We start from the raw sequence: 27,528 nt of genomic DNA on the forward strand, positions 1-27,528 counted from the left end.
GTAACGTGCTGTCTTGCGTAACACGCGGAGTCCGCGCGCTTCTGGTGCGCGCTCGCGAATGCCCGAGCATGCGCAGTCGAGCTGTGGTCTGTCCGCCATTGAGACACACGATCTCAGATAGAAACGGGTCAGAGGCAGTGACAGAGACGACGCTCACGTTTCTCCATTCCTCGTGCTCTGAACTTTGACGGTTACCGTTTTTTAAACAACGTCTTTTTACAGTCCGTTTACATTAGTGTGTGTTTTTTTTGTCCCGAGATACGCTGATGGACCCGCACAGGATATTTTAGTAGCTGTCCAGGGCGAGCGTGTGTTCCCGTTAGTGGGTTAAGCGAACCGAGCCTGGCTCTGCTCTGGGGGCAAGTGTGCCTGCAGCAGCTCAGCGTTTGATGGATCCTAGAATCGCCTGGTTTCAGCCAGAACAGCGCGGACCTGCCAACAACCTGTGGATGCACATCTGGGAAACGACACAGACTCTGGGAAACCTCTACTTCAACAGCAACTGCAACACAGCCAGCGCCAAACTGACGAGTAGCAGTAACGTTAGCAGCGGCAGCGACGGTGCGTCGAGCAACGCGGCCGACAGCAGCGGCAAGCCCAAGGATCATCAGGGGATGTCTGGATCCAAACCCGGCAGAGAGGTGTCCGAACAACAAGACTTTATCCCTCTGGAAGCCAATAACAACAACAACAGCAGCAGTAGGGCAGGCAGGGGTGTCGGCGGAGGGGGGCAAGTGGGTGGCAGTAGGGTCGCTGGAGTGGGAACGGAGTTGCCAAGCAAGAGGAAAAGAGACAACAAGGCGAGCACCTTTGGCTTTAACAGGAGTCTGCTGCTGACAGATGGGGTGGAGGACATTTACACGGGCACGCCGTGGAAGACCAGAAACTACTCGGAAGGCATTGTGGGGTGAGTGCACAAACGAACTTTATGTGTGTGGGTGTATGGTGGCGATAACCTCGGTGCAGGGCCCGGTTTGTTTGCTCGGATTCAGGAGCTGGCCTACGCGTTGACACTAAACTCAGGGTTGTTCGGTGCTTGTTTTACATGTCATGACCTGAAAAAGCACACTGTAACAGCACGGTGTCGGACGTGCGACCGTCCATTCACGAAAATAACTGTAAGGTTCTCGTAGGTTTACCAGCGGTTTGACATTCGAGCCGTTTCTTCACCATATTTGGCATGTCTAGAGTATCCTTGCAATCCTTCCGTTTAAATGACCTGCGCTGGCTTGTCAGCTGCTACCCTGAAGTTTTCAGCATAGAATCCCAAAAATCACAAGTAGCACGAACTCTGTCAATGTCCACTAAGTCTTAAAGAAATAGTTGACCCAAAAATGAAAATTCTTGAATTTTTTTTTTATTATTTACTCACCCTCTTGTCGTTCCAAACCTGTGTAACGTTTTTTTTTCTTCTGTGGAATCTAAAAGAAAGGACGTTGGTTACTTTGATTTGATTATTTGTGGACAAAAAATAACTCTGAGGCATTTCTCAAAATAATTTCGTTTTTGTTCTCTAAAAGAAAGTCGTGGGTTTGGAATGACATGAGGAATTGTAAATGATGACACAGTTTTCATTTAGGGAAACTATTCCTGTCACAAGCCAAATAATGTATGGTTTCCATTATAATAACGTGAGAAAATGTGGTTGCTTTGTATCAGCTTTACACCCAGATTGTAGAAGATCCCATGTTATGCTTTACAGCAGTACGTTTTTTTTTTTTTTTTTTTTTTTTTTTTTTTTTTCTCCAGGGAAACTGAATAAATGTTCAGGAAAAAATCAATAGCACATTTTAAAACGGTTATTTTGGAATCTTGAAAGTTAAAGGTCTATTTATTGGCCATTATAGATGATTACATATCTTGGTGGATCTTTTCCCTTGTGTGCATGGATTTCATTGGGACTAATCCCAGATAGTACTGTATGAATTACTGTATGTGTAATGCATTACAAAGAGTTTCTCTACTGTAGTTACCGCCTCTATCAATCATTATCTTCCTCCCAGTCACTCAGTCAGTCAATAATCTACACCTTGCACTTCATACTTAGGTCATAAGTGATGATGACATAGACTTCTCTCAAGACTTCTTGTTTTATTGCTGTCATTACTGCGATTGCTGAATTCTGATATAAATAAAACTGCTTGAAAGGAATAGCTCACCCAAAAATAAAAAACTGTCATCATTTACTTTCCCTGAGGTCATTCCAAAGTTGTTTTTTAAAGATAAACAAAAATAAATGACGTAATTTTCATTACTAGGTGAAAGGAAAACAAAGCAGCAACATACTCTCAAACCACAATTTTCCTGAACCAAGAGAGGTTCGATTAGGTTTAAATGACTGTAATTTATTAAGGGCATTAAACGTCCATAAGTACATCTTTCAGTGTGCCAAAGAGGTCGATTGTCAAACTGTATCAGGTTTTGAGTAAAGCATGTGGAAGCAGTGCTGGATTGTGTAGTGGTGTCATGTTAGAATTGAGTGTAATGGGTGTGGTGATGGTGATGGTGGTTTGGTAGGTTTTTAAAAGTGCAGATGGCCCTGCTTTGTAATATGTGCAGCAGTGGAGCCCAGAGCAAAGTACAGCTAGCAAGCCTTATCCTCATTTATAGTAATGTTAGCAGAGTGTTTGCATAAGAGCATTCCTTTGTGATTACTCTAATACTCTAGTCCTCACCTTTATGACCTTCTTACCTGATCCCCCCTTCACTGTTTTTCCTGTTTGTCGAATGAATGACTCCTGTCAGCTCCATCTTATAGACCTATGGCGAAATGTACAGATTAAGCGCAGACAGGCTCACGCTTTGTATTCGGAGAGCATGTCTGAGGTGCCTTAAAGATTTTAATCATGTTTTGGGATCGCTGTTGTGGATTTCAGTCTTTATCATTTCCAGGATGTGAAATGTGCTTGCTTCCTACAGCACAAAATATTTCCCAACCTACATCACAGAAATATTTGTGGATTTGTTAGTTGGAGGCTAATTTCACACTATAATTACTTTTGCTGTTCAGAGGTGTGAGAAAAGGGACAGATGGTTTTATGGGTGTATCTGAGTATGTATATGTGTGGAGAGATTTTACTGTTTATGTTCTCTGTGTGTTGACCAAGTTCCTTCCCTGTTCTACCCAAAACAAATGCTCCCCCTCCCAACTGACACATGATCCCAGTATCTGTGATGTCACAGTGCGTCCAGCCAATAAGAGCGAGCTGAGATCCTTTCATCTGCCTGACAGCTATGCTGCAGTGAGAGGAGAGGGAAAATCCTCTCTCCACGCTCAGTTGTGCTGCTGCTGAATTTTTTATGTTGGGTCTTCTCAGTGTTTTTTTTTTTTTTAGGTGTAGGGTGAGTTCAGTCCACTGGTCTCTTTTTGAAGAGCAGCGAATCGATGTGAAGGATGTATTTTTGGACACAAAGACATCAGTGCTCATTTGTATTCAGAAAGCGTTGCTAAACAGATGGTGTCCTGAGTTAATGTCTTTGAATAGTTTTTGGTCATGCTGAAACTTTGAAGAATTGTAAATTAGTTCGTCTTCACATAAAGATGATCACTGGATGCAATTCTTCGTTAAAATTATAGTAGTTTGTTGTTGTATTTATTACATAACATTAATCAAGGTTTCTTCTGGCTGCTGCTTTTCTCATTATAGCTCTTTTCTGCAATTGAGTTCAGCCTATATTCATCGATCACTGTCATTAGGTTAACCAGTTGCCATGGGGCATGAGGGAGGCATTGCAAGTTGGTGGAAACGGGCTAAATGTAATAGAAAAGCAGCCGTCGGTGCCAGCACATGGGGCTTCCCTGAGAGGTTCCCAGGCACTGCAAGTAAAATGGGTACTGGGTTCAATTTGAATTTGACTGATTTTGTCACTAGCAGCAGGATTTGGAGATGTAAGAGTGCTCTGAGCCATGTGCTAGAGCTGTGACTGGCCCAGAGACCCTCACACATTACAGCACTCAGAAAGAACTTATTCTCATCACAAGGGCACTTTCCCAGGGTGGATGCAATGAACAGGATGATGTCAGAATGTGTTACTCATGTTGCTCTTGTTTTTAGACCAGTGGCAGAATGTTTGGAATATGCGTTAACATGTAACACCCAAAAAAGGAGGGCCTTTGGTAAACTTGTATTCGTTGTAATCATGCTAGATCAAATGCTGGCACGCTGCAGGGCCGGTTCTAAAAATGAAAACTGTCATTATTTACTTCCCCTTACTATTTCTTATTTTGAAAAAGTCTTCCCACCAGGGTTCTTTGAACAATCATTTTTTATTTTGAAAAAGTAATAGTTTACAGTTTTAAATTATGAAAATTTAAAACAAATGCATTTCTGGAGCATGGCAAGGGTTCTTTGAACAATCAAGCCAGTCTTTTATGTTCTGCTATAAGAAAAAAAGTAATAAATGTTTACCTCATGTTGAAATGCCCTCAGTATGTTAAAATGTTTTATGAAAAATATGGATTGTACTGGCAAAACAACTTTTCTGGCATAACTTGGCTTAGTATGGCAGCAAGTTTGCAACATTGTAACAGAGTTTGCAGCAGATAGAGGTTTGTGAAAGGTGTTAGAAACTATATCTAACAATTATTATTAATAATAAAAACTTATACATTTGTCTCCAAGAATATACATTTATCATTTAAAATGTGTGTAATGAAATAAATGATTAAAACTATTGAAATGTAATCAAATGAAAATCAGTTTACAAAGTATTGCATTTTTAGTTTGTCCAACAAAATGTTGGAAAACTGTATAAATAAAAAAAATAATAACTTAGTTATTTGAACATTTTCTTAAAAATAATATTTTCTGACCGTGTCCTAACTAGACATGACAGGATGCCGTGACACGTGATAAAAGGTATGTTTTCCATATTAATCTGAGTTTTTGTCCTAACTAGCTGCGACTGCGACATGTGAATTTTTTCTGCGACGTCGCTGCTGGAACAATAACATACAAACTATGAGAATTATAATCTTAATCTTAAATACTAATTATGTGCTTTATTCAGTGTTAAAAGTGTCTAATGTGAGTGTGAATATCATATTGCGTGACATTTATAGCCTTACTGAAATTAATAATAAATCATTTACCTCAGATCTTGAAAATAAATTTAAAGAAAACGTATATGTTAAAACCACGAACCAACAAGTGTTTTCCATAATAGAAATGGTATTGGTCACTCAGTATAGTTTTAAAAATGTTGTACAGGTTTGTCGGAAATGCGGTGTGCTTCTCAATGGCTGTGATATTTCAGTGGTTCTGTCACGTCGCATCTGGCATGGCCGTGGATAGCCAAATTGCTTGTCACTGGAATATTGCCTTGTCACAAGTAGTTAGGATATGGTGTCATTTTGAGAAGTGCATTTTAGTATACAGTAGTAAAATATTTCGGTCATAATTTCTTGAAGTTAAACCGGACTTTTATTTTGACGAGTTTTACTTTGGTTTTACTTTGTTTCAATGTGTATTTGATGGAAGTTTTAAAAAAGAAATAGTGTAAAGCTGATGAAGTGACATTCAGAGCAGCTCTGGAGATTAAGCTCATGTGTTCATGTCCTCTTTGAGATGCAGAAGCATAAAACACGGCAACGTGTGTATTTGCGTGTGTTTGAGTTTGTGTATAATTGATGAAACCGTGCTATTCCTTCACACAGTGATACACTTATTAGTTAACACTTATATATTACTTTATTAGTGACATGCACTGACTGGCTGCTGTCATGTTTCCTTCTGCTTTGTGATGGGATATTAGATTAATACATATTGAGTCCTCATCGTCGTTATCCACATACATTTTGTTGTAATCTCGATGTCTTATCATTTATCGCCCAGCCCTAGTTCAGGCTATTGATAGAACGTGCTTGCTGGCAACTCAGAGACTCCATAGGGGCTACCAAATGCCTGTTTTGTTGGAAAGTTGCCTCTCTATAATGTTGTAGTCTGACAGACTCGGCTTCACAATATCTTTCACATTATTCCTGTGTACTAATTTGTTAAAACCTTCATGACTGAATTAAGAAGCTAATCAATTTAGGCTCCTTTAGATTACATAGGTGGTCTGTTTACACCAGATGTAGATTATATGAGCAGAATGTAAAGGAACTGTGCTATTAGCACATATCGAACAATTGATGTGTTTAGCATGTGTGATAGAGTTAAGTTTGAATGGTTTGTCTTTGTCAAGGCTGCAAAGCAACAGACTGACTTCACATGGTCAGCTGACAGCAGGTCATGCTGTGCCTAGCAACATGAAATGGACACTTTTTTTTTTTTTTAATGCTTTTCCCCATTGAATGTACCAGGGAAGTTTTGGTCAGACTTGACTGAGTCATACTTGGGTGGATGCACTTTGAACTTATGTAATAGCTTGCATGTTGAACATTGTCGAATGTACATCTAGATGAGAGTTCAGCATACACCTTCATTCAAAATAAGGCAATGTTTTGGCTAGTGCTGTCAAACGATTAATCGCATACAAAATAAAAGTTTGAGTTTGCCTTCGCATAATAATTAATGTGTATATTTAAGAAATATTTACAAGTATATGTATTTATTAGATTTTTTTTTTTTAGAATTTATATATATATATATATATATATGGGGGGTAAGAATATTCTGGTATGGAGAGAACATGTGTGACCCTGGACCACAAAACCAATCTTAAGAAGCACAGGTATATTTGTAGCAATTTTTAATTTTTTTTAAATGACAAAGGTTATTAGAATATTACATAAAGATCATGTTCCATGAAGATATTTTGTAAATTTACTACTACTTTACTACTTTGATTAGTAATATGCATTGCTAAGAACTTCATTTGGACAACTTTGAAGGCAATTTACCTCAATATTTATTTAATTTTTTTTTTGCACCCTTAGATTCCAGATTATTAAATATTCAGGGTCACGTGTTATAAATCTCATCAGCTTCTTTTTACAAGCTTGAGTTTATAATGCCTAACTGCCATTGAAACATGGGATGCACTTCCTGGCTGAAGAAAGTTTTTCTATGCCCTGAAAGTTTCCTTGCTTTCATCTCTTCAGTTCCCGAACTGTGGCATGGGTATTAATTACATTATGTAATTTTTGACCTTAACAATTGATGATTGTTGGTAGGCGAGCACTATAAGTGGGATTATTGCTTATTGCTTGACAGTTTGTTTAGTGTCATAGCTCTCAGTTGGCTAAGGATTCTACTTGCTATAACATGACCAAGTACAATTTTCCATCATAGTCCAGTACAGCCAAATAAAAGATTTATTTAAAGGGTGGGTAAATTTAGTCATTTCTAAAAGTGGGTCAAGTATGTCGTGAGAAATGTCAGCGCCGCCTTGAACGCTTGCTGAACTTCTGTTAAAGATGGACTGCTAAATGAAAAATAAACTTGTTGGTTAAAAAAAAAAAAAACTCTTGGCTCGAAATAATAAGCAGGTCTTTTGGTGTAGTTTGCAAAATTTACAGCAGTGTGTATTTAACCATGAAGGGTTCAAAAGGTGCCTACACTTCAGATGAGCTTTAAAACGAGAATGCTTTCATTCAGTCACAAACATGGGATGTTGCTTGTTAGCAGTGCATACACAGTGTTATTTATATACAGCATTGATTAGACAACGGCTACAAAAATTCATTTGGCTTTTTTTTATTGTTGCTGTATGTATATTGTTATATATGTATGTTGTATATATTCTGTTGTTGCTGTGTACGTCAAAGACTGACAAGGAAGAGTAGAAATTGTTGAATGAAGTCATTATTTTTGTTTTCTTTGCACGCAAAGTATTCTCATAGTTTCATAAAATTACAGTTGAACTACTGATGTCACATGGACTGTTTAAATAATGTCCTTACTACCTTTCGGGGCCTTCAACGTGGTAGTTGGGTTGCTGTCTATACAGGGTCAGAAAGCTCCTGGATTTCATCAAACATCTTAATTTGTGTTCTGAAGATGAACAAAGGTCTAACAGGTTTGGAACAACATGAAAGTGAGTAATAATGATAGAATTTTCGTTTTTGGGTGAACTATCCCTTTAAAAGTCAGTTTTGTAATAAAGAATTTGCAAGAGTAATAGTATTGCATCTGATTATGTCATGCATAAATATGTGTGTTTGTGTCACAAGTACTACCACCACTGTAACGGAGGAATTCCCCCTCATTTTCAGACATGAATTTCAGTCCCTGAGAGCTGCTGTAGGTGACGTCTGGAAAGGAAAGACTAATAAGAGCAGTCCTGAACTCAGCCAGTGGATGACCAAAATAGTGATTACACTCATCACCGACATGATACTGACAGTTCTTATTATTTTAGCACAGAGATTCATTGTCACTCTGCAGACACACATTTTGTGGGAGAGTACCTTATTGGTACAACTTCCTCTTGCTGTGAAATATGTGTGAATTAACACCATTGTTTTAGCCACAATGAGACAGATTTTCTTTTTGGGAAGAAAGATCTATATTGTCAGTGTAACAAATTAACAGAAAACGGCATTTAAAAAAAAAAACATACATGGATCAGTTATTCACTATAAAATCTATAACATTCACTTAGAAAATAGATGTAATTTCATGTCAGCTTAAACAGATGTATTTGGATCAGTCAATGACATGTTTGAATTTAAAACAAAGTGGGCATTAATTTGCAGTATTTCCACTCATAAATGTAAATCTGGATGATGTGTGCTGTCAGTATTTAGGCTAGCTGTGTGTGTATAGTGTGAGTCAGTCAACCCATAGCAGTAGCAGTAAAAATTGTGTTAGCCCTCACAGTGAAGGGTTTCCTAGCGACTGAGTCTGCTCTCTGATTGGCTGACACTAGGAGTAAATGGCACGCTGCTCATGCCTGATTGGAGGACACAACAGGCTGCTCTGGAGAATTGAAACTGATCTGAACAGCTTATTCTGAAATGAAACTCAGACATTTGTGTGTAATCTGTTTCCCACAGCCAGACTGGATGACACTGACTGTGCGACAGCCTGCTGGGATTTATTTAACTCCAGTTAAATGAAGTGCTTTTAATTTGTTGAACTTTTTATCTTGTTTTAGATTGGATTAGTCTGGTTTGCTTCTGCTCTCTCTTGTCCATTTGCGTGCTTTCTAAGTGTTGCTAAATCAGATATGGTGAGATGAAGAGGCCATTCAGGCCCTGTGTTTCCATTTTTGCTCTCTTTCTGTTCTGTTTCTTGGATTAAACTTACTTTCTTAGTGTCACAGAAGTGAAACACAGACTTCTATCTAGTCCTGATGAAACAACACACGCTTTGCAAGCACACACCCATATGCAAACATACAGATGAACTTTGAATAAGTCCGATATGCACATAAACACAGAATGCATGCTTATTCATCAGGAGAACAAACACACCGCCACTCATTAGTTGTACCCTCAATTTCCTGTTATTTTGGGGATTTTAGTTTATTTTTTTTTTTTTTAATAGTTGTATGAAAGTGTGTATGTGTAATTTCCAGTTTTTTAAAATCTCTTCAAGGGAATTTTAAAAGAAATAAGGGTAACACTTTACAATAAGGTGTCATTTGTTAACATCAGTTATTGTTTTAACTAATATGAACAAACAATGAACAGTACATTACAGTATTTATTCATCTTTGTTAATGTTAGTTAAAAAGAATATGGTTCATTGTTTGTTCATGTTACTTCACACAGTGGATTAATGTTAACAAACTATTGTTAACAAACACAACTTTTGACCCTTTTGACACAATAATTTTGACCCGTAATACAAATTCAGTGTATTTTTGGCTATTGCTACAAATAATCCCATTCTACTCAAGACTGGTTTTATGGTCCAGGGTCATAAAATCATATATAAAAAGTATATGTATGTAGGCCAGTAAAAAACTGATTTTTACTCACCCTGCCAATATTTTCACAGGGCAGTGAAAGTATTGTCAGAGGTACTCTAGAAATATCTGTTCTGTTTTGGTTACACAAAAACTGTGATTTAGGTTTGTTTGTTTGTATGTATGTATGTATGTATGTATGAAGATTTTCATCTTGGCAGTGTGAACCACCCTCTGTCCAGAATACACAAACCCAGTGTCCTTTGTCGAGAGAGTGCATCTGCAGTAGGTGTGTTCATCTTGCAGTGGTGGCCGGTTCTGATGAATGCTGTCAGACTGCCTCTGCAGAGCATCATGCCCAGGGCAGAACTTTCTCATGCAGTTTAATATTACTAACATAGACAAATGTGCTTAGACAGACACTTATCAGAGCTCCAGAAGAGTCTAGAGCGTGTGTGTGTCTGTGTTGGTGTCTATGCTCAAAGCTCTGCATGACTTGTTTGTTTGTGGAACTTGAGTGACCGGACGTACTAAGACCTTCCTTGAGATAAATAATGTGAGCGTTTCCATTCAGAGTTTCCACTCAGATAAGTTTAGCGCACCTTAATCTTTATGTAAGCAATTTTTTCTCACCCTGTTCTCAGCGTTTTTAGTGAGTGAGTCTTTAAGTAAAAAGATGCTTAGAATTCCCAGAGTGCAAATTGTTCTTCAGGGTGTGATTGTTTTTCACCTGTCTGATATTTCTAAAATGTGTCGTGCGGATAGCCTTGAGGTTAGTGCACTGGCATGTAGCGCACCTGTGCCTTCGGTCGACCCGAGTTTGATTTCCAACTTGTGGTCCTTTGCTCTCCTCTCACTGCTCTATGCTTTCCTGTCATATCTCTACTGTCCTGTTAACAATGTGGGAATAAAAAGGCCTAGACAATGTAATAAAAAAAAAAAGTGTTCTGAAATGTTTTGGCAGATGATGTGGGAAAGTATTTTATTTCTCACATGCTTACTTTTGACTTTTATTAGGTTAGTTTAAGTTCAAATGATAACTTTACTTTGGCTGCTCTGGTCAGATGCTGGAAGAAAAAAAAAGTTATCTGTACATGTTGTTCTGAAGTCAAAGATGTGACAGATGAAATAAATGTTGCCCGCCATCTTTCACTTGCTGTTAAATGTGGAGGAGGAACTGGATTGTGAAAGAGCAGTATATTTTGTGTTAGGCCACTCTAGCAGTTAGCAAATATAGAAATAACCAAAGAAGAATGTTCATTTAGTGTAGGTGTAATTGCAGTGTCTACACAGATTTTGTGTTCAACCTCAGGACAAAAGAGCAAGCCAATCCACTCTGCGATCTTGGTAACTCTCTTGAGTAGTTTCTGTGTTGGCAAACTACACAGAAACTATCCTATTTCATTAAATCCTGTGAAGACCAAAATCTCCAAAATAACCCGTTTTAGTATATCAAATCAGCAATAAAATCTGACATCAGTAGTATTATAAACTTGGCATATTCTGCTAATGTGCATACGTTTTAGACTTTTAGAGAAGTTCACTTCCAAGAAAATTTTCTGATAATTTACTCACCTCTATGTCGTCCAAAATGTTCATGTCTTACTTTCTTTAGTTGAAAAGAAATGAAGGTTTTTAAGGAAAAAATTTCAGGATTTTTCTCCATATAGTGGACTTCAGCGGTGGCCAATGGGTAGCAGGTCAAATTAACTACAAACGCTTATCTTGCACTAGCTCAACCTTACGCTTTATGTGATCACGGAAGAACCAGCCCAGTGTTTACAAAGTCAACGTGCAAAGAAAGTCAAACGTCCTTTACAAAAAAAGGTAAAACAATGATGTCGGACGATTTTTAAGTTGGAGGAGAAAATGAGTTTTTCGCTCTACCTTACCTTTTTAAACTGAAGTTCACAGACGAAGAACTACCATGCATGACTTTTCCAGCATGATTATGCAATGCGTGAAGATGCACATCGGAGAGCTAGTGCCAGACGAGCATTTGTGGTTAAAAAAACATTATTTTAAGAAAAAAACAGATCATTTCGATGGATAAGACCCTTATTCCTTGGCTGGGATCATGTAGAGTCCTTTGAAGCTGCATTGAAATTGCAATTTGGACCTTCAACCTACTGGCCACCAATTAAGTCCATTATATGGAGAAAATTCCTGGAATGTTTCTTTGAGTTCTTTGAGACATGAACATCTTGGATGACATGAGAGAGAGTAAATTATTAGGATGTTTTCATTCTGAAAATAAACTTCTCCTATAAAACGAACAAACAAAACAAAATCTTTTTATCTTCTCTTTTATCTTAAGGCTGAGATTACTTGGCATCCACCATCCATTTTCATTGTTCTGAAACTGGGACTAAAATGGTTACATTGGTTCCATTTTTACGACCATGTTTAGGAAATCTTGGACTTTTTGTTCTGGTTTGGATTAAAGAATGCTTGCCGTTTTCACATATGCCTAATAGAACTGAAGGGAGAAAATGTACCAGGTTCCGAAACCCTGGACCACAAAACCAGTCATAAGTAGCATATCCAACCGAGCTACACATTTTCCAGTGATGTCAAGGCGGGATTTTAGCTCGACTAGCCCGCACATCTTCGGTCAAACCACTCTGCGTGCTTTGCTTATCAGCTCATGTGCACCAGCTATACAGGTGTTAATACTGAATGTTTAACATTATATGTTAATTGCACACATATACTTCATTCATAGACATCCCTAATTTCGAATGACTCCATTCTGCTGTCTGTTGTTCTATTCCTCGTGTTTCTTTGCCTGAATACGCACTTGTCACATGCTGGGTGGTATCTAGGGCCCTATAAAATCCGTTTTATTTTTTTCCAAATTCCGTTGCGTATTTAACATGTTCTGGTTATCAGATGAAGGCATAAAACAGTCCATTCGTTTATCTTTTAATTATTGAAAATTAACCAAACTTTTTTTTTTTTTTGGCAAACTAAGGGGAATTTACTATTAAAATTAAAACATGGAAAAAAATATTGTGACTATACCCTAAAAAAGAATGTTTGTTTCATTTTAGTTGTAGTAGTAATAGTAGTAATATATATCTGGCACAATGTCTTTAAGTTAAACCGGACTTTTATTTTGACAGGTTGCCGTGTCTACCCTTACATTTCTGTGTGTATATGATATAACCGTAGTTTTCCTAAAATGGAACGGTCAAATGCTCACGAAGTGACTCTCAGCAGATATTGTTCTTGTATTTGTCCTCATTTAGTGAGACGACAGATGCTGAAATCACCGCGAGCGTCACGCGCGCTTCAATGTGTGTGGTAAACAAAACCGTTCGTCTGCTCCATTCATTAAAACAGAGACACACAGAACATGCAGGATTCACATTTAAATGGTATTTTTGCGGCGTAATATTTACAGATACTAGTCCGTATTGCGGTTTGATTTAAGTGTAATGACCTACTTGATTAATTCATTCAAACTTTGACAAATTCTGTGACATTCTGCGTTATTCAGTAAATTCCATTTTTATGACTGGATTCCGCAATTCCATCTGCGTTTTCCGCATCACGGAAATTGTAGGGCCCTAGGTATTGACATTTGGTATCAGGGCTTTTTAATGAGAACGAGTACAGGAGCTCAGTATCGGGCCCGATAATGATATCAGTATCGGTATCTGTGCATCCCTACACCTTACGTTGCATTTGTTGTGTAAATTCTATCAGTTCATGAATTCCCTTTAAATCAAACCCATGACATTGGTATTGTTACCGCCATGCTTGAGCTACAGAAAGTCTATTGGAGTCATTCATCTTTAAGTCATGGGCAAACCCAGTACATGAAACCACATTATGAAATCACCTGCAGCAGCAGTAGCTATATGTGCATGAGTAAGGACAGCGGCCAGTTGTGCAGGCATGTATGGATTCAACCCTGGTCATGGGGTTGGCACCTGGCACTGAAAGACAAGTGTTAGTAAGAGCTGGAAGAGAATAAAAGGTGATAGCAGGTGCCTTGGCACAGTCATCTACTGAATATACTGAACTCGCATGACACCGAGAGATTACTTCAGTGAATGAATTCTGCTAGTTACACTCCCTTTCATGACTCAGAAGCCTCACTAGCTTACTCTGCTGTAGTAACCTGCCTTTGAGTGGCTACTTACCTGTAAGTAGGGTGTGAATTTGCTGCTTTGTTCTCCTCTTACCCTGAGTCATGTTAACCAGTGTTGACAGTAAGTACATTTACAATGTTACAAAAGATTTCTATGCCAAATAATTATTGTTCTTTTAAACTTTCTATTCATCAAGGATTCCTAAAATGTGTCATGTTATCACAGATATGTTAAGCACAAATGTTTTAGACATTGACGGTAATAAATGTTTATTGAGCAGCAAATCAGCATATTAGAATGATTTCTGAAGGATCATGTGACACTGAAGACAGGAGTAATAACTGCTGAAAATTCAGCTTTGCCGTCACAGGAATAAATTACGTCATGAAATACATATTAAATTAGAAAACAGTTTTAAAGTGTTATGCAAACTATTTTAAATTGTTATAATATTTCAGTATTTTTGTTCTTACTGAATTTTTGATCAAATAAATGCAGTCTTAGTGAGCATACGAGCAAAAAGCTTTCGTTGCATCACTAGTGGCTTTTATTTCGTATTCTATTATCATTGTTATTGAATGACACTTACAGCAGCTCAGGTCACCAGAAACCAGGTTTACCATTACTGCCAATTTGTGATACTGTGCCACCAAATCATTTTAATGTAGTATTTGTGTTAAACATTAAAGAGATTTATGGCCAATAATACTATATTACTCATTGATTATGTAACACTTAATTTCTCTTTCTCTCTCTATCCAGGCTGCATGAGGAGATAAAGGACTTTTATGACTATATATCTCCTCGTCCAGAGGAGGAGCACATGAGGTTAGAGGTGGTGGCCAGGATCCGTACAGTCATCAAGGACTTGTGGCCCAATGCCGTGGTTAGTGACACTCACACACACACTTTTAGTTAATATGATTGTCTTCTTGGGGTTTATGTCATTTGTATTCTTGAGTATTTGGATGATCAATATTTAGAAGAATCAGTAGGGTACGTGCCAAGGAGGCATAAATACAAACACTTTTTAAATATCAAAGACCACGTGTGAATTTGTTTTCGCAGTAGTTCACCATTACGTTAGTGTCATGAACATGCAGAGGTCTAAATATAGAACCTTGAGGGACTCCATTTCTAAGTTGTCACTGGAACCCGTCAGGAATACAAGCAATACATAAATAGTTCTCAGTTCATGTGTATATCAAAAAGAACAGTTTACTGATTTAACAATTAATTTGCTCTATAAAATGTTTACATTTTGCATTGTTCAGTCCAGCCATTTTGAATTGGTTGGTGGCTAATCAACTTATTTCTAGAAGTTAGATACCTTTGAGGTCAAAAGTTTGCATACACCTTGCAGAATCTGCAAAATGTAAATGATCTTACCAAAATATGGGGGACCGAAAAATGCATTTTTTTTTCTCTACTTATAGTCCACAAAATAAAATAAGATGAATTTATAAAAATGACCCTTTTCAAAAGTTTGCATACGCTTGATTCTTAATACTGTGTTGTTACCTGAATGATCCACATCTGTTTTTTTGTTTTTGTTTTTATTTAATGATAGTTGTTCGAGTCCCTTGTTTATCATGAAATGTTAAAATGCCCTGTTCTTCAGAAAAATCCTTCAGGTCCCACAAATCCTGGTTTGACCTTTTGTGTTGTAGAAAAAAATGTCTGGTTTTATTTGTGGTTGAAACTGTCTTTATATTTAGCTCAGAGTGCAGGATAATGTTTCAAGGAAACGCAATCGGTGAAATAACAGAGGATCACATGTTTCTTGCAGTATATATAAGTGCAAATTGTTAAGAAAGTAGTCAAGGCACTTGTATCTAAGATGTACATTTGTATCAGAGGAGTTCTTGAGAGGCATGTTTATATTTGGATCCCACAGTGCTGTGTTTGTCTTCCTGCACTTACACATTGAGGAAACCGAATTAGCATCTCAGTGCCAGTGTCTGGTTGCTTGTGTAATTTGGGAATGCATATTTATTGTCAGACGTTCTAGCTCCTAAAATGATAATTTCTCCTGAAAAATGAAAGCAGCGCACAGGCTAACAGATGCTAATGATTAGTACTAAAAATCAGTTATTCTCAATCACTCTCTCAACGTTACCTAAAGGATGTGAATAGTCTGTCTCGGTGTAAGAAGATTGAGTGTTTAACTGTGCAAGGATGGGCTTTACCTACTATTTTAGAACTACGCACATGTCATTAAGTCCTTGTGTGAATGAATACTTCATGTATATTACTTGTTGAATGATTGTTTAGAAAAAAAAATGTATGCGTAGCTCAAATATGTTTATTATTTATTTCTATTTATTTTGCGCAATATTAAATTCTATATTATTAAAATCTTCAGTGTTAACTGATGTGTCTTATGAGGTCACATCTTTCTTGCCAGTGTCAGTCCTAGTGTGTTTTTGCAAGTAATTACACTCATGTACTCAAACATCAAAGTGTCCCGTGGGAATACTTGTCTGTTTTGCATGTTATAGATCTTACCTGTTTTAAATATGAACACAGGGTGGCTGTTGGGACTAATGGTTTCATAAGTAGATTCTTGTAGGGGCAGATTTAACTTGTTTTTCTATTTTCTAAATCAGGTTCAGGTGTTTGGCAGCTTCAGCACAGGCTTGTATTTGCCTACAAGGTAATGTTATTTATATTTATATTTATATTTTATATATTTATATATTTATATATATATTTATATATATATATATATATATATATATATATATATATATATATATATATATATATATATATTTTGCTCTTTCTACATTTTTTCCAACTTAGCACAATATTTATATGATCTTATAGTCTTGTACATGCACCTGATTTATTTTGTGATGTAAATGCAAGCATTATGACGTGTAGATGTTTACTTCATGTGTGCTTGCAAGAAGGGGATTAAGATTTGTAAATTTAGCTCTGCTTATCCTGTGATCCCAAGTGTGTGCTTTTTTTTATTTTTTATTTTTATTTTTATTTTATTTTTTGTGTGTGTGTGTGTGTGCCAATCTCACGTCACTCACACCAGTCATACTGTGTTTAAACGCCATCTGGATTACTGAACTGTGGCTTAGTGGAATAAATCTGTCTGTGCCAATACACAAGTGTGCCAGTTGCTGAAAATTTGGTACTCATTTGTAACTTACTTGGGAGCCCTTTCATAAATGTGTCTTTAATTTTTAACTTACAGAACACCCATCATTCACTATATAGTTTGTTCATTCATTAAGAAGAGAATTATTTTTGTTTGCTTGTATTTAACACTTTCTTTCCTCCCTCTTTATATCAGTGACATAGACCTGGTGGTTTTTGGCCACTGGGACACTTTACCTCTCTGGACTCTGGAAGAGGCGCTGCGCAAGAAAAAAATTGCAGACGAGAACTCTGTCAAAGTCCTGGACAAAGCAACGGTACGAGCACTGCTGTGTGTCATACACGTGTGTTGGCTGTTTTTGATGTCTATCAGACATCCTTGCTTGTGTTTAACACTCTGTATGTTTGTAGGTCCCCATCATTAAACTGACAGACTTGCACACAGAGGTAAAAGTGGACATCAGCTTTAATGTACAAAATGGTGTTAAAGCTGCAAACCTCATCAAGGACTTCAAACAGGTGAGTGTGGAGGTTTTTTAAAGTCTCTTTCAACTCAAAGCGATAAATTAGGAGGGAAACACAAATGCTGATTTCGAATGGAGCTGTTTAGGTTTTAGAAACTCATTTTAACTGGATTTTCACCATCTCCTTAACCCTCAAAGACCGAGACAGCCGCCCACGGCTAAAAGTAACTATTGTTTTTAAATATTAAAAAAAACTTTTGAACCGCTAATCCAATCTGAATGCTTTTAAAAAGTAAAAAGTATCATAAAGCTAAGATTCTCCTCCTTTTTTTTTTTTTTTTTTTTTTTTGGTCTCATTTGGATATTCAGAGGCTCCGTAGTGAACATGATTACGTCGTCCCATTTTGATCCGCATTGATTTGTCAGAAGAAACCAATGCTTTTCGTTTGTCTGAGCCAAACAGGAACGATTGTTGACGCTTAATCCCACCCCCGTGCCCAAATTGGTTCAAACTGTCATCTACTCAACCAATAAACATAGGTTTTGGAGTTTTGAACCACCAATTAGCGTGTTTCTTTGGAAATTTAAGCACACCAAGTGAAAGTAAAGTGCGTCGTGCGTGCATGAAAGCAAACACATAATAACACATTTGCATGACAGCACTCTGAAAAAACAGAAGAAATAGGACAGAGAATTTTGACATAAAACAAACCAAAAAAGGATGAAACAGCGGTAACTTGCATATCAGATAAAGCAGCTGTCTGGTAAAATCAACTCCAACAGACTACCGCCAGCGGATCGATCCATTTGGCTGTTATATTATGTAAATTATTCTTATATAGAAAGTTTATAAAGATCCTTTGCACTATTTTTTTCTGATCTGCTCTGTATATTTTTCTCTCATTTTGTGTGTGGTTTGTGATTCATTTGTACTGTTTGTATATTTGTTCCATTTGTGCAGTTATTTTCACTACTTGCTGCACTGTTTGCGTTTGTTATTCATACTCTGATTGAAAATATATTTCTCTGAAAAAAACTGTTTTTTTACTGTCTGTGTTATTATGTAACACTGTTTCCATTTACTTTACTTTCTAAACATTTTTGAACACATCTGTTTGTTAGCAAACTAAATAGACCTGTTTATCACTGAAAAGTGCTTATAACAGTACTTTAATAAATTACTATAACTTGCTTGGGGAATGTTATATGTAGATAGAATTTTATTTGGAAGTGTAAAACACCCAAATACAACTTTCCAAAGACGAAAATCCAAACTTCAGGAGTTTCTGTTTGAGTACATGGTAGGAAAAAACTAATCTTTGCTTGCGTTTTTCTTAATTTTGGAAATTCATTCATTCTTAGAGAAGACAAAAGGAAAGTTCTCCTGTTTATAATGATATACGGCACTTGATGCTGACTGCTAAAATAAGTCTGAAAAAACAAAGAAAATACAGAGGTGTCAGGTGCCCTGAAAAAGTTCTAGGTCTTTAAGGGTTAAAGAATTAGTTCACTTCTAGAATAAAAATTTCCTGATTATTTACTCACCCCCATGTCATCCAAAATGTTCATGTCTTTCTTTCTTTAGTCGCAGAGAAATTAAGGTTTTTGAGGAAAACATTACAGGATTTTTCTAAAGACAGTGGACTTCAGTGGTGGCCAATGCTGAATCTGTGAAAAGATTTTTCACTTTCTAAAAAAAAAAAAAAGGTATATACTTTTTAACCACAAATGCTCATCTTGCACTAGTTTGACCTCACGCATTACGTAATCACGTATTCGTGACGTAGGTGAAAGTGCTAACCAGTGTTTACAAAGCAAACGTGCGAAGAAAGTCGTGCTTTACAAAAAAGGTAAAACATCGATGTCAGATGATTTTGAAGTAGGAGGAGAAAATTAAAGTTTTTCGTACACGACAAAGAACTAACCATGCGTGACTTCCAGTGTGATTACGCAGTGTGTGAAGATGTGCATCGCAGAGCTAGTGCAGGACAAGCATTTGTGGTTAACGAGTATATACATTTTTATTTTTTTTTTAAGAAAATGACAGATGGGTACGCTAGATATGACCCTTATTCCTCAGCTGGGATCGTGTAGAGTCATTTGAAGCTGCATTGAAACTGCAATTTGGACCTTCAACCCATTGGCCACCCTTGAGTTCCTCTATATGGAGAAAAATCCTGGAATGTTTACGTCAAAAAACTTAATTTCTTTGCGACTGAAGAAAGAATGACATGAACATCTTGGATGACAAGGGGGTGAGTAAATTATCAGGAATTTTTTATTATTATTAAGTCAAGTGCACACCACAAGATTCAAGTCAAGCATCCTACTTCGTGTCCTGTTACGTGACATGATGTCCTAGATTGCATCATGGACATCATGTTGATTCTCGTCTAGTCTGTGTGCTAGCGAGACACGCTCGAACTAGTTGCAGATGCTATCAGTTTGGAGTCTAGCTGAGCTACTGTGTGTGCACTATTCAAGAGAGTAGTAAACGGTCAACAGCCAGTCAAACTGTAAGATTGAAAGAGCGGATAAGAAGAGCGATGCATTGGGAGTAAAAAAGTAAAATGTCCCCAGACACCCTATTTTTTTCACCATTTTTTTTCCCGTTCTGTGCAAATCAGTGTAAAAATATCTGCATACTCTTCCTGCACAATGCTTTGATATGTTATCAGGTGTTACTATGCACAGCCTTTAAATGTGAGGTGGTCTTCAGTCTTGTAGTTGCAGTCTTGACTTGATACAGATTTATTTTCTGACTGCTGTGTATTTGTGTGTGTATTTCAGCAATTTCCTGTATTACCGTACCTGGTGCTGGTATTGAAGCAGTTTTTACTGCAAAGAGAGCTGAATGAGGTTTTTACGGGAGGAATTGGATCATACAGTCTGTTCCTCATGGTTGTCAGCTTCTTACAGGTAACACACTTCTACACATTCAGTCAAATACACACACTGTCCCAGTAGTACCCTAAAATAAATCCTATTAACAAACATGCATACTGTGACAGTCAAGATTTTTTACATTGTTGCTAAACATTTCTATTTCAAATAAATGCTATATTTTCTACTCAGAGAAAATGTTGGTTTCTACTGAAATATTAATCTGCACAGCTGCGCAACATTGATAATGATAATAAATGTTTCTTGAGCACTAAATCTGCATATTTGAATTATTTCTGTTGGCCATGTGACACTGAAGACTGGAGTAATGGTTGATTTAAAAATTCAGCTTTGCCAAAACAGAAATAAAAGGCATTTTAAAGTATGTTAAAATAGAAAAAGGTTATTTGTGTAATAATATGATTAAACATAAGAAACTTAAAGCGATAACAGTAGTGTACATTAGAAAACAGCTTTAAATGCACACAACTCCACATTTTGCTGTTGTTATCAAAGGTATATGCCTCATCAGATTTGCCTCCAGAGTTAAAACCACCCATTTAAGGATAATTGTTCATAGGCTTTTTTTTTAAATACAATAATTTCAATACAGTTTTAATTTCTCTTCTGTTTCCCAGCTGCATGGCAGAGAGGATGTGTGTAGTTCCAACGCAAACCTGGGTGTACTGCTGATTGAGTTTTTTGAGCTGTACGGACGGCATTTTAACTACCTGAAGACGGGCATCAGGATCAAAGATGGTGGCTCGTATGTGGCCAAGGATGAAGTGCAGAAAGGCATGCTGGATGGGTACAGACCCTCTATGCTTTACATTGAGGATCCTTTGCAACCAGGTACAAACACCAACTCTCATGCGCACAGGCACATTTAATACTGCTTAAAGGGATAGTTCACCCAAAAATGAAAATTGTGTCATTAATTACTCACCCTCATGTCGTTCCAAACCTGTAAGACATTTGTTCATCTTTGGAACACAAATTAAGATATTTTTGATGAAAACTGAGAGCTTTCTGACTCTGCGTAAACCGCAACACATCTACCATGTTCTAGGCTCAGAAAGGTAGTAAGGGCATTATTAAAATAGTCCATGTGACATCAGCGGTTCAGCCTTAATTTTATAAAGCTAGGAGAATACTTTTTGTGCGCAAAGAAAACAAAAATAATGACTTTATTCATTGTTGGGTGAACTATCTCTTTAAAATTTTAAAACAGTTCAACTGATACGAAAATGTCATTGTATAGGATTTTATAGAGATTGCTCTGATTCATATCATTTGTTTGTGTGTGTCATAGGCAATGATGTTGGGCGAAGTTCATATGGGGCGATGCAGGTGAAAGAGGCTTTTGATTACGGTTACGTTGTCTTAAGTCACGCTGTGTCCCCAATTGCCAAGTACTATCCTAACAACAAGTCAGAGAGGTGAGACAAAGAGAGGCGTATACGTATGTGTTTTATTTTCTTAGTTTTAACGGGTGGGCAGAACATTAAATATATATTTGGTGTTATTTCATGAATTTTAGAAAGAGTTCCTTTATTGACCCATGATGTAATATGTAGTGTATACATTATGACAGCAGTATTCAAGCTCTTTTGGTTTAAGAACATAGATAATGGGTGTTATTCACTTATATTTAAAATGATTATTTGTATTTATACACGCAGGAGAACTTCTCAAGACTTCTGCATAGTTCACAACACATGTATATGCTTGTGAATTCTTAATGTTCTTCTAAAGTTTATGTATTTGGAGTATTCTAAACACCCATAGTTAATAATTTGCGCAAACTGACAGATAAACACTGTGAAAACTAATTTTAATAGTCATAAGTGGGAGAAATTCAGTAAAATCAGGGTCTGCTTAAGATGGTATTCATGATTGGTGCTATCTTTTTTTTTCCCCACAGTATTCTAGGCAGAATAATCCGTGTCACACAGGAAGTAGCGGAGTACCGTGACTGGATCAGTGCACAGTGGGGCCAGCGGAGCAACAATGAGCCGGCCCTCAATTGTAATGGTAAGACATTATCCCTGAGCTCATTTTGATCTCTCTTTCACTTTAGAAAGCTGAATATCCCTTTTTTGTTTCTCCGAAGCAAATGATGTGACGCTGCTAGTCGAGTCTGAGGAGCTTGATGAGTGTAATAATAACTTTTCAGAAGATAGCGCGGTGCTTCCTACCGTTCCCCGGAGCAAAATGTCATCAAATTCCTCTTCTCCTTCCCCCTCTTCCCCTTCATCGCCATCATCGTCATCGCCATCTTCAACGGCCTCTAGCTCAAGTGATGCGGTAAGTTCTCTATCTATCTATCTTTCTGTCTGTCTATCTATCTATCTATCTATCTATCTATCTATCTAGTGCAAATCCACCTAAAATTTTAATTAATTGAAAAATAAATAATGAATGATGTAAATAATGAAATGTTAGTGTTAATATTTGATTTTTCTTCTATATGTAAATGATCATGTTTGCCTATTCCATATTTCATATTAAATAGGGTAATATTAATAACATTCACTTGTTTGTGACCCTGGACCACAAAACCAGTCATAAGGATCAATACATCATCTGAAAGCTGAATAAATAAGCTTTCCGTTTATGTATTTGTTAGGATAGGACAATATTTGTCTGAAGTACAGCTATACCTATGCTGCTTACGACTGGTTTTGTGGGGTTCAGGGTCACACTTATTTATATTTTTGCACAGGTTTTTCTATTAACCTTTTTTCTTATATATATATATATATATATACCCTAAAGCATTAGGTGCTGTTTTAGCCTCAAAACCAAATACATTTTTAGACACTGTACTGGTAAAATGTGTTTTAAAACAGAAAAACAAACAATTTTAAAAAACAACTCTTTTTTTTTTTTTTTTGACTGGCTTTCTGCAGGACTCTGATGGAACCCCCCTATAAAACCTCCAAAGCTTCAGGTGGCCGGGGCTCTAACTCTTACAGTGAGAATACAGAAAGGAATCTGTCCAATCACAGGTCACAAAATCATTCAGCAGCAATGCCCACTCCCACTAATAAGGGCAATAAGGTAAGAACCTAATAGAAATGACTATGATTCCATTTATGATTGAGACATATTGGATCAGCATGTTCACTGGTAACACTTCACTGTAACATTCAATTTGTAAGCGTAAGTTTGCATTGATTTAGTATTAGTTAACAAATTCAAGGTATCATGAATTAATCTGCAGTACTTGTTTAATGTCTCTGTCTAATAATACATTTTTTAACATTCTTCTGCTTTAGCCTAATCCAGATTTCTAATAAATCTGGCCTTGTATATATTAAAGGGATAGTTCACCCAAAAATTAAAATTCTGTTATTAATTACACCCTCATGTTGTTCCAAAGCCGTAAGACCTTTGTTCATCTTCGGAACGTAAATTAAGATGTTTTTGATGAAATCTAAGAGCTTTCTGACCCTGCATAGACAGTAGGGGTGCAACGGTTCAACTTACTTACGGTTTGGTATGTGCTATGTTTAGGGGAAAAAAACTATACTGTAATACAGAATGCGCATCCATCAACAGAAACATACATTACCCTGTCTGTTTTATGTGTTAACCATAGACTAGTACAGATGCGTTGTTAGATTTAAGTTGAACACGGTGGAGAATGGTAAGATATGTTTTTTTTTTTTTTTTTGTAACTGAGAACAGTTACACCCCTAATAGACAGCAATGCAACTAACACATTCAAGGCCCGGAAAGGTAGTAAGGACATTGTTAAAATAGTCCATGTGACATCAGTGGTTCAACCATAATTTTATGAAGCAACGAGAATAATTTTTGCGTGCAAAGAAAACAAAATGAACAACTTTATTTGAACGTGCGTTAAAGACTGACATGGAAGAGAATTTTTTTTTTTTGAATAAAGTCGTTATTTTTGATCACTTTGCACACAAAAAGTATTCTTGTAGCTTCATAAAATTACAGTTGAACCACTGATGTCTCACAGACTATTTTAACAATGTCCTTACTACCTTTCTGGGCCTTGAACGTGTTAGTTGTGTTGCTGTCTATTAGGGGTGTAACTGTTCTCGGTTACAAAAAAAAAAAAAACGTATCGTGCCGTTCTCCACACACTGTTCGGCCTCTGAGCCTTGAACGTGTGAGTTGCGTTGTTGTCTATACAAGGTCAGAAAGATCTCAGATTTCATTAAAAATATCTTAATTTGCATTCCTAAGATGAACGAAGGTCTTACGGCTTTGGAGCAACATGAGGGTGAGTAATTAAAGGAGAAGTTCACTTCCAGAAGCTGCATTGAAACTGCATTTTAGAAGTTCAAACTCACGGGCACAACAGAAGTTCACTATATGGAGGGAAATCCTGAAATGTTTTTCTCAAAAAACATAATTTCTTTATGAATGAAGAAAGAAAGACATTAACATCTTAGATGACAAGGGAGTGAGTAAATTATCTGTAAATTTTTGTTCTGGAAGTCAACTTCTCCTTTAATGACAATTTTCGTTTTTGGGTGAACTGTCCCTTTCATGTATATATTATGAATACAATGCTAACAAATTAACAGTGAACAGCAATATATGTATTAAATAACCTAGATGAATAAATGCTTTTAAAAATGTTCTTTTTTGTAGTTTATGATATCTATTGCATTAACAATGTAACGCATCATCTTTGATTTCTTTTTTTCTTTTTTTGTTTTGTTCAGAGTCGACCACTTGCTAACAGAAGTGCTCAAGGGCCACACAACAACCCCAACAAGATCCAGCAAAACAGCAAGTCCCAAAAATCCAACATGAAGAAGAGGAAACCTCAGCGTGAGGTAGCGCATGAGGACCTGTGTAGATAGGGGGAGCTGTTCTTGCAGACTCACACCTGCTCTTAATGTCTCTAACCACAGAAGGGTGCTGTGGGTATCATTTATCTCTCCTGTCCCACTGTTTAAGGGATGCGTGCGACTTTGTAGCTGGAAAAGGAAAAGAAAAAAAAAAAAGAAGAATTTAATCATGTGGGAGAGTTTAGACCTGATCTCCACTGGCTTCTGCACAGCTTTTGCTCACTGCCCAAACGGGAGCTGCACTGCTCTACTGGAGATGTGGAGGACCAGAGAATGTAGGAGAGAGAATTCAACTTGAGCAATACCTGAAGCCCTGGACTTGTGCCTCACTGAGGGCAACTGAAATAAAAAAAGACTCAAATTATAAAAAAAAAAAAAAAAAAAAAAAAAGTTATATTGAAAGTGCAAAGATTTTTAAATGTCTAAAAAAACATGAAAATGTAATTAGTACAAGAAAAATTATGCATGTTTTTTTTCTTTTTTGAAGAGTGGTTCTTTTTTGTCATGTAAACAGATTATACAAATATTTGTACAAGGAAAAAAAATGATACAAAAAGAAAAAAGGAAAAAAAAAAAAGAAGCAAAACACAAAATACCCCAAAAATGGTATCCAACATGGAAATGGTTTCATAATACTTTTATAGTATTGTTCAAATTTTGCCATGCTATAGCAAATATGTACACACATTAACCGGAAAACAGCTCCTCACAGCTCTGTACGGGTTTGGGTTCAATTGCCAACACTTTACCATCAGCCTCTTCTGCTATAATATTGTTTGTGTAATGATGTGGTTGGGCAGTGTGAGAGAGGTGTTAGTAGTTGACTACACATCCGAAAAACACACACAACTCAGTGTACACTATATGCGTGTGTGTGTGTGTGTGTGTGTGTGCGTGTGTGTGTGTGTGTGTGTGTGTGAGCGGTCTATCAGCAAGAGGAGTAAAGTGTATTGACCTGGAAATTTGAAGAACACTACAGCTGGGGTTTCAGTCTGTTTCCCTGAATGATCTACCCATCGCAAAATAAGTTGTATTTGTTAATGTATTTATTTTTATCAAAGACATTGGATTTCTATTATACTGACCGCAGAGGCCAGACATGTTTTGTGTTCTGTCTTATGGCTGCAAAACATGATTGTTGCTTGTCATGTGTGCTATATATATTTTTTTTCCGGAATGTCAACTACCCTTTTTTTTTCCCGATAACAACTGAGTGACCAAGTTTATTTCTGAAAGTACCTTTTAATAGAGATATAGAAAAGATGGTTTAAACATTTTAATTTGTGGCTGGTCTACTTGAAGGGAGATGAGGTGAATTATTTTGTGTGAATTTTAGTTTTTGTTTATTTTAGTTTATTTCTCCATTCCACTGGATCTCAATGTATTGCGTAAGCCTGTTATCTCTAAATTAATATTGCAGTTCTTCAGATAAACAGTAGGTGGTGGTGTAACCTAAGGTTATTTCATGCACTGTAATTCCCCTGTGACGTTTTGTTTGTTTGTTTTTTAAGATTTACATAATAGGTTTCACAGATTTCTGGTGTAAGTTTAAGAGATGATGGCTTTTGATGAGGTAATATTAGTTACTCCACCTGTGATGAGTGTATATGATGTAAAAATGGAGCATCAAAGCCAGTAGTATGTCTTAAAACCAGACAGATGCCACTGAAACAGAGTGAAAGAGATGCAGAAATAGAACAATTGGAAGATCATTAGTGCCACAGCCAGTGCTCCAGACAGGTTTACTTCACATGTATCCATGATCATCCATGCAATAAAAATTACAGCACAACTATCAAACATCAAGCTGGTACATTTACTATTCTGTACAATTTTTGTTCAATACCTCTTGTTTGTTTTGAAACATTGCTATATATGTTGTACTCTCCTAATGTTAAGTGTACTAAATGTTGTTTGGACAATTTTTGATATTGTTTAATGTCTCGGTATAGGGCCTTTAGCTAAATGCCAGTGACTGAGCCAAGCAAATGAATAATGATATTCTATAGTCAACTGATACAGCAGAACAAAACTTAGTGCGCAACGTAATTAAACCTGATGTTCTCTCCAAGACTCAGTCACACTCTCAATTTTGACAGTGATACTTCATTTTTCTTGGCTTCATAGTTCTGTTTTGGTTGAGGAAATTGTTAAATATTTGCTAATTGGTAGTAAATTTACTTGACGCACAAACTCGTCTTTTTTTTTTTTCAATCGAAAATACTGTTACCTTAAGAGGAATTTTGAAAAATGTATTGTTAGTGTCACAAATTTGCATGGGAAACCATGTTTAACGTGACACTGAAAGCATTGATAATCTTAAATGTGTTAAAA

At 36.8% G+C, this 27,528-nt stretch overlaps 1 protein-coding gene across 1 annotated transcript; it reads left to right on the forward strand.

Annotated features, from left to right (window-relative positions):
* Positions 1-68: 68 nt before the first annotated feature.
* Positions 69-27,415, forward strand: tent4b (terminal nucleotidyltransferase 4B). The gene is given in 13 exon segments (XM_051114860.1): positions 69-907; positions 14,661-14,784; positions 16,508-16,554; positions 17,209-17,329; positions 17,424-17,531; positions 20,267-20,395; positions 20,998-21,211; positions 21,672-21,798; positions 22,284-22,393; positions 22,473-22,666; positions 23,272-23,286; positions 23,288-23,422; positions 25,066-27,415. Coding segments are annotated over 13 exon segments (1,983 nt in total). The 5' UTR covers positions 69-389; the 3' UTR covers positions 25,207-27,415.
* Positions 27,416-27,528: the final 113 nt, after the last annotated feature.

Source organism: Labeo rohita, chromosome 7, assembly GCF_022985175.1.
Source record: "Labeo rohita strain BAU-BD-2019 chromosome 7, IGBB_LRoh.1.0, whole genome shotgun sequence".
Classification (NCBI taxonomy): Eukaryota; Metazoa; Chordata; class Actinopteri; order Cypriniformes; family Cyprinidae; genus Labeo; species Labeo rohita.